Source organism: Hyalella azteca, unplaced genomic scaffold, assembly GCF_000764305.2.
Source record: "Hyalella azteca isolate HAZT.00-mixed unplaced genomic scaffold, Hazt_2.0.2 contig1893, whole genome shotgun sequence".
Classification (NCBI taxonomy): Eukaryota; Metazoa; Arthropoda; class Malacostraca; order Amphipoda; family Hyalellidae; genus Hyalella; species Hyalella azteca.
In genome coordinates, this window is record NW_025932187.1 from 1 (window position 1) to 13,677 (window position 13,677).

The following is a 13,677-nucleotide window of genomic DNA, read 5'->3' on the forward strand; positions in this document are numbered from 1 at the left end:
GATGGAAATTGAAATATTTTCGCATGATAATTTTATTGTCGTGTCGTGGCGCACGTTACCGCGATTACTACGTGGCAACCACTTCATTAAAGCCTTATGTGATCGTAAAATTCGGTAGTACACTGCCTTTTGAGGATGAAAACAAGACAATAATTTCTGACGGTGAACTCATGAACTTAATTACACTGTGTACATATATGACTTCCTCATTCGGCTTCCACTCATCGACTTCCATTACCCCACTAACTCCTATTCAAAAATCCTACCTAACGAGACGTCCTTCTCGAATGAACCATTTGTTTAGTTCGTAAGCATAACTACTAATTAAGAGAAATACCTTCAAAACAAATAAAGAAATTGAAGATGAGCTCAGAAAACTTCAGAATAACAAAGATAAATACGGATTCAAATAAACAAATAATTATTATACGGTATGCCGATCATAACAGTCGGAAGTACAGAATTTTGTGGAATGACTCCACACACTCGCTGCCTGTTTACATCTACACCGACAGCTCTATGGGATTACAGTAAGGGGGGATGCACCGCTGTGTGCGGTGTTGCGTGGAGCTCGCTGAAGCTGCATTCGTCATTAATTACTGCAGAACTCTACGGCATTCTTTGTGCCCTTGCCATTGCTGGAGAACGCACGCGCATGGAGATATTCATTCCCTTGGTGTCATTCTAACAATTAAAATCTACAACTCTACGCACCCTCTTATGGCCACCACGCATCAATGGCTAATCCGGCCCTCTACACGCCAAAGGACAATAACTTATGTTGGGCCCCTATTTATGCTCAGATAGCTGGCAAAGATGCCGCAGATGAGCTTTCGCACAATGATGCGGTTGAAAGACGCCATCGAAGATCATCGTCCACGGCCGACCCACTCAGTATGGCTCCACTTTACCCGGGCTCGAGGAAAACAAGATTATCATCCTGTCCACGTTTGCGCAATGAATAATATGCGTTTAAAAATTACTTTTTAAAAACAACATTTCTATAGAGGCCAGTGTCTCTGATTTTACACATATACAATGAATTTCTTATTTTATTTTTAAATATTTAAAATATTTTTATATTTTTGTTTTTAATATGAAATTTTTTTATTTTTTTAAATTATTCATTCTGTCAATTGATTCATGCATTGTCTCCAACTTTACGCAAGTGTGCAAAATTTCAGATCGATTGGAGCGGTAGGAATGTGTTGAATATCGATTATAAGATTTGTAGCAGACAGACAAACAAGAAGTGAAGTTAAAGAGAAGTGTTGTAAAAAACCAAATGAGCCACATAATCAATTTTTTTTTGTAATATCACTCCCTCGCATTGAAACATCAGGATTGAAAAATCAAGCATCTATCAATAAATGCATAGTTTTCCTCTGTACCTAATAATTAAAACTTTTGTTTTCCTGTATACTTAATTCTTGAAACGTTTTCCTCTTGTCCCAAGATGGATTAAATGGCCTATAATCGGAGGCTGACTATCGGCCATTCAGATAATGCTATGCAACGTGGCAAAATTGTTAATTAGACTATTGGACGAATTTGCACACGTTTTCAGTTAAGTTTTATTCAATGATTTATTCTATTGGCGATAAGCTTCGATAATGTTTCTGACAAAGCCTGAAAATCGCGATATTCTGTATTAGTTCAGAGCATTTTTGCTGTCGTTATCCATTCATGTATTTTTGTCGATTTTTTCCCGGAATGCTGCCATATTTTGATTCACTATTGTCTTATCTCATGATACGTAGTGAATAATCGCGGTACTCGAATACGTGATATGATTTTTATTCTTCACGTTACAGGTGATTATTTTTCTTTATTGGTGTTGACCCCATAACTAAACGAATTATTCACTGACGCAGCTGCAGCCATGTTTTTATTATATGGGTCGTCAAGAGCCAAATTGAGAATCAAACCAATATCATTCTTATCAAGTCGATATAATTAGGAGCCAAGCAGGTGATCCCGACGCTATTAAAGATAGATAATCTCTGAACTTTCTCAATCTCTTCATAAAATTTTCGTTCGAGGTATCGTAATCCATTACAAATACAACGAGAATAAATAGGCTGTGCGAGCACGTATCCACAATACTTTTTTGCGTTGGAATCTTATCGGCATCTGAAATCGGTGTCGCAGAACTATCATACCTTGTATTTTCCAATATAGGGAACAGTAGGAAACAAAGGGCTCGAAGAAATATAGAGAGAAGCAAATTGCAAAAATCTTTTCGAGTTGGGATTTACCACATATTTAATATACAATCAGGCGGGATTTCTTCAGACGAATCGTAGAACTGAAAAATCAAATGGTGTAAATGTCAAGCTCCATTATCCAGTTACACTTACCTTTGGGGTAATAAGGCATGTAAATTTTCGTGATATACTGCACCATTAATTTATACGTCTCAGAGGGAGCAACGGTTGCGGTAATAAGTCTTAACATCCTATTGACAGTTGTCCACCATCTAGCATGACGCATTATTCCAGAATATATTTCGGTCAAGTTTTCTTAACAAACCACAGAATACATCGTAAAGAATCATGAAAAGATACTTTTGAGCTAGACTCGAGATGCCTTTGTCAGCTAAATGTTTTGACTCTGTATTGGATCAAATTATTCAACTTTTTTCAGCTTATAGGCAGCCAATTGTTTGCCGAATAGTCAGCCGATTAAATCGTGAAAAGATACTTTTGATCGGTACTCAAGATCCTCTGTCAATTTTATGTTTTAATCCTGTAGTGCTTAAAATTAAATGATTTCTTTCTTTTTATAGTCGGCCCATTGTTTGCCTGTTGTGCGTGTGAAAATAGATGGTTCTGTGGTTCTATTGCTTGAATAAAATGTTTAAAGGAAGCTTGTTTGCTTGTATTGACACACAATCCAATGCAGCCCTTGCGTTGTAGCCATTTGCTGCAACTTTTGATGTATCAATAAACTCCTTTAGGAGAAAGGAAATCTATTCAACTTGATGCAATGCAAGTATCAATGTCACTCGATCGTTCAAGTCGCAAATTCACAAGACGTCTATAAGCCAATCCGAGCAATTTTAAAACAATTCACCATATCGCCACAGATGAAACGTTTCAGAGTGCAGCTCCATCAGTTTGAGAATACTAGAATACAGATACAATCAGTTGATAGCACAATAAAAGTTCAAAGAAAACAGAAGGTTGAGCTTAAATTTACACAGAAAATATACATAGCAAAATATCACACACAAAATCAATCTATTGTCAATTCAAAGTGGATACGAACTGAAAGGTTGCGTTCAAACGGTTTAAAAACTTACAAGAATTCTAAAACCCGTAAATTTGAAATACCATAGTAGAAGAAATCACTATCGAATATTGGTATGTTACACTGCTCAGCGTGAGTGCGCACAGCCGAATGAGGGAAGGGCGCTAGGAAATGTCCAGTTCTACAACTCCTTTCCTTATGCACTGAAAATTCAAAATTGAGATTGTGATTCATAATAACGTACGCAGATGCGCATCGCGCACAACTGTACTTTTAAAGTAGAGACGACCGCACATCAAAGAAAGAATATCTTTTTACCCGAAGAGAGCCCCTATTTTAAAATTATTCATCAGCAAAACAAGAACATTATTATTGGAAAAGTATTTGATGAGCAAAAATTCTTAATTAATTATTTGGAAATTGTTTTGGATGCAGGGCCGAAGCATGGAAAATATCAACAAACGACGTTCCAATATAGAGCTCGGAACCACCTCAATGTATCACAAGTTTGGACAATTAAAGATTGGAATTACCCAATTCGTAATACTGATCTGAACAAAACAATAAGGTCTAAAATTTACCACGCACAATTTTTATTTTGTTTCAAAATATTTCCGAACTTTTGTGACACCAAGCTCCGAAAAGTTAGGAAGACGAATCACATAATGTGCAGCGACTGCACAGAGTTGAAAGTCAAAGCAACTTCTGGCCGATAATGTGTGACGTCGGCAGAGTTATACAGAACTTAAATCTTGTTATTAATTTTAGTAAATTATCCATGGTTCGAAGAAACTTAAAATTGGTACACTTGACTAAAATTTCGAAGCTGTAATTACCACGTTAGCAGTGGTTAATGTTACCAATTTATCAATATATCTTAAATTGAAGAAGTTGTCGCAAAACGTATTTAGTGGTTAGTAAAAAGAGTTTCTCAATCAAGTTAGGCAGCTAAAGAATCATAGAGGAAACACGCAAATTAATCATTTGTTAATTTCATCATCAAACACAACAAATTTTTTCCTAGTTCTCAAATTATTCAATTTTTGCTCACTATTTTTGTGGATTTACTTTCGTGAATAAGTACCATGACCATCAAACACAACTAATTTTTTTCAAAGTTTTCAGATTATTCAATTTTTTGCTCACTATTTCAGTGGATATACAGTACCCATGTAAATAAGTACCATGACCAACATTCTGCCAAAAATTATATGTTTAAAAAATACACGACATCGACACCTTCATTTTGGCATGAAGGTGTCGATAGCTGTTGATTAACGAAAATAATAATAAATCAATTTAATAAATAATCCTACTTTTTCTCGATCAATTGATCTTGAGAGTATTTAAATAAGTAAATTTTGATTCAAATTCTCCACTTATTTGTCTGACAATTTTTTATGAAATAATTAGATTTCAGGGCGAATCTACTTTTTCCATCAACGCCCGTCGATTGGCATGTGTATTGCGCTGATGAACTGTAGTGCCAGGAACGAATTTCATTCGGCACTTGAAACTCATTACTATTCGCAAATTCGTCCTTTTGAATATGACCTTGAACTCTCTCGATTTAACCAATTTCTTTTATGTTTTGATTGATGTCCGATTGATGGCGAAATATTGTGAATCTAATTATTCATCGCGATCCTACTTTTTTAAGTTTTTTTCTCTGGTCTGGATTACAGTGTTCCAGCGTAGTCTGTGGATTCTAGCTCTGTGGCGAGTAGAGTTATTGCATGCTGGAGCTGGGCGTTGGCTCTAGGACTTAATTAAGAGTTAAATTTGTCGTCCATGGCAGCGACCCCGGAAAAAGCGACGACCAGACAGGGAAGAATGAGCGTACGGCTGGTCCAAGACACCACTCCGCAGATTAAATCGTAGGATAGTTTTATTCGACGCGGGAGCGGCACCACAATCATGCGGGTTGCCACGCTGAATTGGGCACGGAATTCTTGCGCAGTAAAGTGCTTATTGTTTTTGCTTATCGGATTGTTTTCATTGATCAGCTTTTACAAGTCTGTGCAGCACTTTCAACTGATCAACTTCGAGACATGGCCACATGGGGATGAGGGTAAGTAAAATCGCATTCAACTCCAAACCCAATGGTGGGTATTGAAGGAAATAATCAATGCAAAGTTATCGTAATTTTAAAATTTAAATTATGGCCGAATTGGATTTTCTAATATTTTGAAGAGATTTGGAAGATTTAGAATTCGGGATTGATATGCATTATACACAAGTAAATCTCTCAATTATTAGTAATTTTAAGTAGATTTATTAGAGAAATGATTATTCGATTTATTTTTTGAATTCTCTGTTCTCCGCAGTGATGACTGCATGCAGCCAGCCATCACTGCATATAGAGTGCCATGCATTTAGACAGCGCGCTAATGCACGCCACTCACAGCCTCAGCTGTCGGGACTATTAAGCATTGATGCAACGCCAACCGATGGCCCTAATTAGGCGCCAAACCATCTTTAAATTCCATCCCAACCGTTGTACTGATGCAACATCGACGAGACGTGGATAGGCATGCAGCCTTTTATATATAGGAATACAAACGCTTTTAAACCGAGTAGAAAGCTCCAGCTGCTTTATTTTAAATGGTTGTAACATTGCTAGCTCCCATTTTTTCCATTCTAATTTTTATCATATCTATTGAAAAAGATATCAAGTAATTTGTTCGTAAAAGTTTTCATTATTTTTTCACAATCTCAAGATTTTTTTTAGCCTTGTTTATTAATATGCGTCCATGGAAGCAGTTAGTGGAAAATTGAAAATCATGCCGAACATTTCCACGGAGCGATAGAGTGAAGGAATTCAGTTATAATTGCAAGGTGAAGGCCGAACTTCAAATATATATAATCCATGCTAAGAACGCCTACAAAGTATATGGAAAACTCCACTTCCATGTTTGTGGCATCAGTATAATTTTCGCGTTAGTAAGCTGGTATTCACAAACGGTTCTTTAGTTTAACATGCAATATGTTTTATTTATAATGAAACATTTATATCATCTATAGCATACTCATAGCATAGCTTACTTATTTGTAGCATGTTCGATTGTTTTGTTCAGTGCCATTCAATAAAGAGGCTCTAAAATAATTTTCGAATTTATGTTTTGATTTGCATTTTCATCGATATTATCCAATATTTATGAAAAAATACTCATAAAAATACTTGATACTCATAAAAATTTTATGAGTATCGTAGAAGCTAACTATGTAACGTGAACTTATAGTATTTCGAGCTGAAATAACGATCAGTGAAATCATTATCCGAGGCAATCATGCAATAGTTCACGACGGAGATCGGGAAAATAAAACAAAAAATTTCATCTGATTAAATTAATTCATAAAGAAACCACATCACGCCAAGCCATTAATTATTAAACAATCCAGCACTCACGAAAATGAGCCTTACCATACATTTTCAAACTTCAAAATCGACGTCACTATGCAAATAATTCAAAGATTATGCTCTCTGGTGCAAATAAAACTTGTGACTGATGCACCGCATGATCGGTGATCAAAATAACGCGAAATCATCTCCGATGATTACGGTTAACGACTAATCAATGTCAGTAATTGCTTTTATTGCCACAGATTTCGTGGGTCTGGACGCGGATGATCCGAGATTGATCGATTACATCCGCCAACACGTCATCGTGCCTCCTTCTACCGAACCCTACAATTTGTATTATGGGATCAACCATAACCCTTCAGACGGCCAGGCGAAAGTTGTCGACGAACTATTTAACCATAAGGTAGTTTACATCTTCCTGTTTTTTGAGATATACTATTACAGTGACAGTTGGAAGTTCGATCTCCTTTGACATTTGAAACTCACGAGAAGTAATTTTACACAATTAGGTGTTCAGAAATGAACTATTTCTTACATGAAGCTGTCCAAAGGGCATTTGTTTTTCCAGAGACATTCAAGCTTTCTGAACTACATAACATAATAATAACTACATAATAACATAATCTAGTAATTATGTTAACAGCGGAATGGCTTTTACGTCGAGAGTGGAGGTTACACGGGTGAAGTGCTGAGCAACACTTTATTTTTTGAAATAAAACGAAATTGGACCGGTATCCTGATTGAACCGAACCCGAGGAACTTTGAAAAGTTATTGTCTAGGAAGAGAAAAGTGCACTCAGCTAAAGCGTGCATCGGAGAAACCAAATCAGCTGACAAGGTGAGTGATAATGACAAGGAAAAAGAGAACACAATAAAATGAGTCCTATCAAATAAATCAAAATTTTAAAATTGTCAGAATACGAAATAGAAGATCCATACAGTAATAGAATAGTAATAAGCTACCAAAAATATCAAGTAGTAATAGGCTATCAAAAATATCAAGCCTGCATGACTCAAAGTGTTAAAGAGCGCAGGACACCGACTTCCATATCCGACCAACACAAATCTCAGACGCTATTTTATCCCGCTCTGTTTACTATTTTTTTGGAGGTATTTCGCCATTTCTCGAAAACGTATACAGTGTAGGCGCACACTGAAGTATCCTGGGAACATTTCCAGGGAGCGTTTTAATTTTTGAGGAGCCACATCCCAACCGAATCATGACTGGAAATATCCATTTGCAATAGAAAACATAACATAATTATTTATATGTTTATGTGACGAACTGAGCTTGAATCATCGAACAGCCAATCGCGTTACCTCAAAAGTTCGGATGGTCTAATTGACACGTCCACCAATGACCGGGAATTAAATGCAACTTCCCTATTGGCCTGATAAGCAAAAGTTTGGTCCGAGCGGATAGATAACTCAAACAAGCGTTCTTAAATTTATTAGAAATAAACGGCAAATTAAAACGACGCAAATCACAACTAACAATTTTACAGAGGTGCGGCATATGAATTAAGCAAACTAACAAATTGAATGTGGAGGAAGCTAAAGTGTGAGGAGAGCAAAATGCGAGGAGAGAGCTAGAGCATGGAGATCTGAGAATAACGCACGATCCTACAACAGAAACCAAAAGTAAATACCTACAAATAAGAAATCAATATAATCACACAAATCACGATATTTCACCAAGTAATCATATTTAAATTTCACCACTACCGCACGCAACTCACCCTGGCATCTGAGTCAAAATCCTATAAAAAAGGAACCAGTATACAAGAAGGGATCGGCATCGTATCTTAAGGCTGTAACCAATTCAACGTCGATATCAGAGCCGGTCCTACTTAATCTGTGTGGTCTCACAGCAAGTAGTGGAAATTTGCATTAAACTTCATTACAGTTTATTTGACCTCATTGAAAAGAAATTGCCTTAGCATGAGGGAAATACTAATTCACGTTCACTCTGCATTAATCCTAACTTGATATTTTCAGGTTGTATTTTATAACCAAAAATATATTGGCAAGATATTCAATCCTCAAGATCCAAAATACCCAGGAGAGTCATTGGACCTGAGCAACGCAAAATGTTTCCCGCTGTACTCGTTCCTTCTCGCACTCGGCACCACCACCGTCGACTACTTCAGCCTCGACGTCGAGAGTTCCGAGTACAAGGTCCTGCAGTCTATTCCTTGGGACAAAATTGATATTAAGGTGAATATTTCGTAGTTGTTTACAATATTTTCTCAAATGTTTCAGTTGGATTAATGGATTACATTCAAATGCAGGATATATCCTATTAATCGTTATCTAACATGCGACATAAGTTCATTGATTTTGGACATACAGTTTAGACAAGTTGAAGTTCAAAAGTTGTACGAATTCTGCCGGCGATCAAAGATATCTGAAACTTTTCTTTAAATTTATTTCATGCAGACGTTATCCGTGGAGTACAACCTCATCCCAGAAGGAATGCCTGCACTGATTGACTTCATGAAGTCTAAAGGTTACATCTACTACATGAAATTCATCCGGCCTTATACACACGACCTTATTTTCGTCAAACCGGAAGTGTTGGATCATACAAGAGTCCAATACGGAGAACTGCCTATTCTGGATGTTAATAACACCATCAGTTGGATGACTCGTTCGAATTTTGAGTCATGAAGAGATAGTAGCAAGAAATATTTTCAACCAAGGAATGGAGGCAAGACAACTTACAGTCGCTTCTTGATTAGCAATTACGCTTGCATGGTTCATGATGAATATCAGAAATTTTATCAGGTCATGTAGGAAGAATCATTTTAGCAGTAACAATCGTTGATTAGTAAGTTTTAAGTGACATTTCGTATATATTAACTTGAAAATTTAAATGTTAACTAGTAAATTTAAAAATTAATTGGAAAGACTTTGAAAATTAAGTGAAATTAACGATTCGATCAAAAGATCAACTTGTGGAATAAACTTCAAATAATCGGCTTCATAGATGATAGGGCGTGAAAAAAGCCCGTGCAGCTCATCTGACTACACAGGTTTGCTTTTTTTTTTGCAATACAGTTAGTATATAGAGCACTGAGAATTGGTAACTAATCCACAACATTATACTGTATTTGACATTACAAGGTTTAAACTTACAATTGAAGCTTTCAAGTCGAATATGTCGCTACCGTTTCAAAACAGTTTCCAGGCGGCCGATGATCGAAAGGCAAGCGGTCGGCTGGAGCTGATAAGTTTTTGGTCCGCAGCTAAAATATCAACGCAATGACAACCAGCCAACGCAGAATATAGCATCGCAACCGATTGATGCGATATCTTCTTTCTAAAAAAATATGTAATCGGCTTCCGTTAAACGTATGGCTTGACACAGCAGGGGTTGAGGCTACTTGATAACATCTTATTCCATCCCTTAGTGCTCTGATACAAGGTGTAGTCTGAATCTCATTGCGTTCANACGCACAGTCTAGCACAGATGGCTGCCGTCGTGGCAACGGCCGATTGCCAATTATCACAAACGCACCACCGTTGCACGCAACCCGATACATGGCGACGGGTGAATATGATGGGTGAATATTTGCAGCACATTACCCCATTACACATTATTATCTCATTTCTAGTTAGCTTTTTGTGTTAGTGTTCCAGCAGTATGCAGGTTTGTTTAGGACTTTCGTTCGTATTTGTTCAAGTGTTTCTTTATACAGGTGGTGTTCAGAGCATGGGAGGAACACTTGCCCGGCGTTCCCATAAACAATCTACTACGCAAATATATCACGGCATTCAAGAATGTAATGAAATGAGCATTAGTAAATAATTATTCAGCAGCAGTCTCGGAAAATCATAAGAAAGAATACAGCGAATCTATTCCGTTCGAGGCAATAGTGAAGAAGGACATTTCATGAAGAAAATTCAGGAAAAACCTCATATTATGCCTCATCTCAGAAAGTTAGGAATTACACCGTACACTTTGCACTTCACTAAAAAACTTATGTCCAATGAAGTCTTCTCAGCTTTCCGGAGTAGGTCACAGTATTTTCTAAAACAGCGGTATTCATCTTCACCGTATTTTGATTGGATATAAGTATTAAAATCACATGTTTGCTTGAATCGCAAGTTAACCAGGAATTTAAAAGCAAAGAAAATACCACAAAAATTCACCATATCTTTATAGGAGAAAACGTTTTCTCTTGTAAAGATATGGTGAATTTTTGTGGTATTTTCTTTGCTTTTAAATTCCTGGTTAACTTGCGATTCAAGCAAACATGTGATTTTAATACGTAAATTTCGTTTATTGCCATAGATTTTTTAAGTCTCGAAGTTATCGACCCAAGACTGGTCGGTAACATCCACCAACACCTCATCGTACCTCTTATCTACCAAGCCATACAATTTTTATTACGGGGCCAACTACGATCCTTCAGATGGCCAGTCAGAGGTGATTGACGAACTGCTCAACCACAAGGTGATTAAGTCTTCCTGATTCTCTTTATATATTATTATAAGATTGCAAACTCTACCTAATTGACAGTTGCTGACAATTACTAAATTTTCGAAAAACGTACCTCCTCAGATGTATCATTATATCAAAAAGAGTTGATAGATGCACGACTTCTGATTGTGGAAGTTTCAATGCCGTTTGTTTTTCCCAAGCTTGAAAAAATAAGATCCAAGATGACAGAACAACAATTCATTCTTCGGAACAGCGTAACGCTTCTACGAACATGGCTTCATAGGAGAGTGGAGGCTTCATAGGAGAAGTGCATGAGCAACACCCTATTTTCTTCTAAATTGAACGACATTGAACCGGGATCGTGATAGAGCCAAACCAGAAGAACTTTTAAAAGTTATTATATGAAGTTCCATCCGGTTATGTAGGTGGCGCTACGAGTGTGCACTGCGAGAAGTTTTATGCACACTTCGAGTGGGCAATCACGGATGTTTAGTGAATTGAACTAGGAAAAGTTGAAAATTAAGTGAAATTTACTCCATGATCATATGATCAAATCGTAAGATAAACTTCAAATGATCGGCTTTATAGGGCGTAGAAGAAGCCGTGCAGCTCATCCGACTTAACAGATTTGGTTCTTTTCTGATACAAGGTTAGGAAAAGGCATTGATAATTGATAACCACTCCACAACATTATAGTGTCTTTTATATTATAAGATTTAAACTTACAATTGAAGCTTTCAAGTCGAAAATGTAGCTTCCCTTTCAAAATAACGGCCGATATTTCCAGGCGGCCGATGATCGAAAGGCAAGCGGTCGGCTGGAGCTGATAAGTTTTTGGTCCGCAGCTAAAATATCAACGCAATGACAACCAGCCAACGCAGAATATAGCATCGCAACCGATTGATGCGATATCTTCTTTCTAAAAAAATATGTAATCGGCTTCCGTTAAACGTATGGCTTGACACAGCAGGGGTTGAGGCTACTTGATAACATCTTATTCCATCCCTTAGTGCTCTGATACAAGGTGTAGTCTGAATCTCATTGCGTTCAGTAGCCAGACATTTCTATACTTCCAACCACACTCAGCCATCGAATTTGCACCTCGTTTGGTATCTTGAAATTACTCAGTTCCTCCGATGAGTCGGTGCGCGCTCTATCTTAATCCGACATGCTTCGCAATGTTTCATATGAACGCATTCTTTAAATTAACCACAACATGTCTCAATAACAACGGAAACCATTTTGTCTGGTTACATTTTAAAATTGTTTTGTACATGACATGAAACTCATAATAAATAAACCTGATACTGTCTCTAATCATCTCATTTGATCAAGGAATTCTGGATAGCCTTTTATACCTGATTTAGGCGTATTCTTCTGTGGTGTCTATCTAATGTAACTGTTGTGAGTTGTGACACGAAGTTCAAATATTATATATATTAATTTTTTATTTATATCACATATTTTGAATAATTAACTTGGTGTAGAAATTGCAAATAATGTTTATGGCAAATTTACTAATTGACGAAATCTCATAGAAGCCATGCAGTGCAGCCAGCCTGAGGCTTAGCTATGTACAGTCGAATTTTTGAACCTAGAATTTTCCCTCGTGCCGACCATCACATTAAAAAAATAATATCCCAGGGATTCCTGTTTGCATAATTAAAGTACCACAATAAATTCTTCTAAGTTGTTCATTTGTGAGTTAGTGAGGGAAGGGGGGAGATGTCATTAAATTTTTTTTGATGTAAAAATCCATATTGATAACTTGTAAAAATAGATTTCCAAACACAAAATGTTACAATCTGACTCTGCATGGAGCCTCCAATTGATGGCATGTTGAAATTCGATAGAATTGAAGTTTTTCATTTAGTGAGACATGATTTCGGTTTTGTAAATAAGAAAACCATAGATTTCTAGAACCAATAATGAGTGATCAGAATTTCGTCAAAAAATTTGTCTGCCTCTTAGTCTACTTAGAGGCCACTTTTCCGTATCTTCTGCTTGATGAAATCGTTGTTGTGGCTGTTGATGCATGGGATAGAGGATGGGCTGACTTTCCATAGCTCAACCCTGTATTATTCCTAAACATGAATAAATTTATTTGGTCATTAATTTTTAACACAAATTACTTCTATATGATATTTTATTTTTTTTAATTTTACTTCAACAACAAATCAGTTTCACTATAGATGCATTGTATTGAACTACAGAATGTCATCATCAATTTGTATTGTTATATTTCATACAGGCTAAATAGAATTTTTATGTTCGAAAAAGAAAAAGGCTAAAATAACTTTCTCATATAATTTTTATTTCCTGCACACGCGTGGCGTACGAGGTTATCGAGGAAGAAAGCCTCGCTCATGCTCGGGATGTGCTCCCAAACCTCGATGCTCATCGCCCAGTCCCACTTCCTTCCGAACCAGCTAGAGGCAGGAACCTCGCCGACTTCGCTGAGGTCAGCGTGTCTGATGAAGCCGCCGCTCATCTCTGCAATGGCGAAGTCCCCGTCAAAACCTTAACTAGCGTACCGGTGTTAGTGTTCATTAGGCCGTTAGACCTGTTGCCGATTCTGAAAATCGCATAATATTCACTGCTTATTGCGGTCTCG

The 13,677-nt window shown here is 37.0% G+C and overlaps 1 protein-coding gene across 1 annotated transcript; it reads left to right on the plus strand.

Annotated features, from left to right (window-relative positions):
- The first annotated feature begins 5,157 nt into the window (after positions 1 to 5,157).
- On the plus strand, positions 5,158 to 10,056 carry LOC108672187 (protein Star). The gene is made up of 5 exons (XM_018159819.2): positions 5,158 to 5,323; positions 6,859 to 7,019; positions 7,260 to 7,454; positions 8,615 to 8,833; positions 9,056 to 10,056. Exons 1-5 carry the CDS (start codon positions 5,170 to 5,172, stop codon positions 9,284 to 9,286), a joined length of 960 nt encoding a protein of 319 aa, XP_018015308.1. The 5' UTR covers positions 5,158 to 5,169; the 3' UTR covers positions 9,287 to 10,056.
- Positions 10,057 to 13,677: the final 3,621 nt, after the last annotated feature.

Bases quoted from the DNA above. Each gene is read 5' to 3' on its own strand.
- LOC108672187 (XM_018159819.2), top strand. From the start codon at position 5,170: ATGCGGGTTGCCACGCTGAATTGGGCACGGAATTCTTGCGCAGTAAAG. The intron at 5,324-6,858 runs GTAAGTAAAATC...TTATTGCCACAG, and splicing joins ATGGCCACATGGGGATGAGG to ATTTCGTGGGTCTGGACGCG. The intron at 7,020-7,259 runs GTAGTTTACATC...TTATGTTAACAG, and splicing joins ACGAACTATTTAACCATAAG to CGGAATGGCTTTTACGTCGA.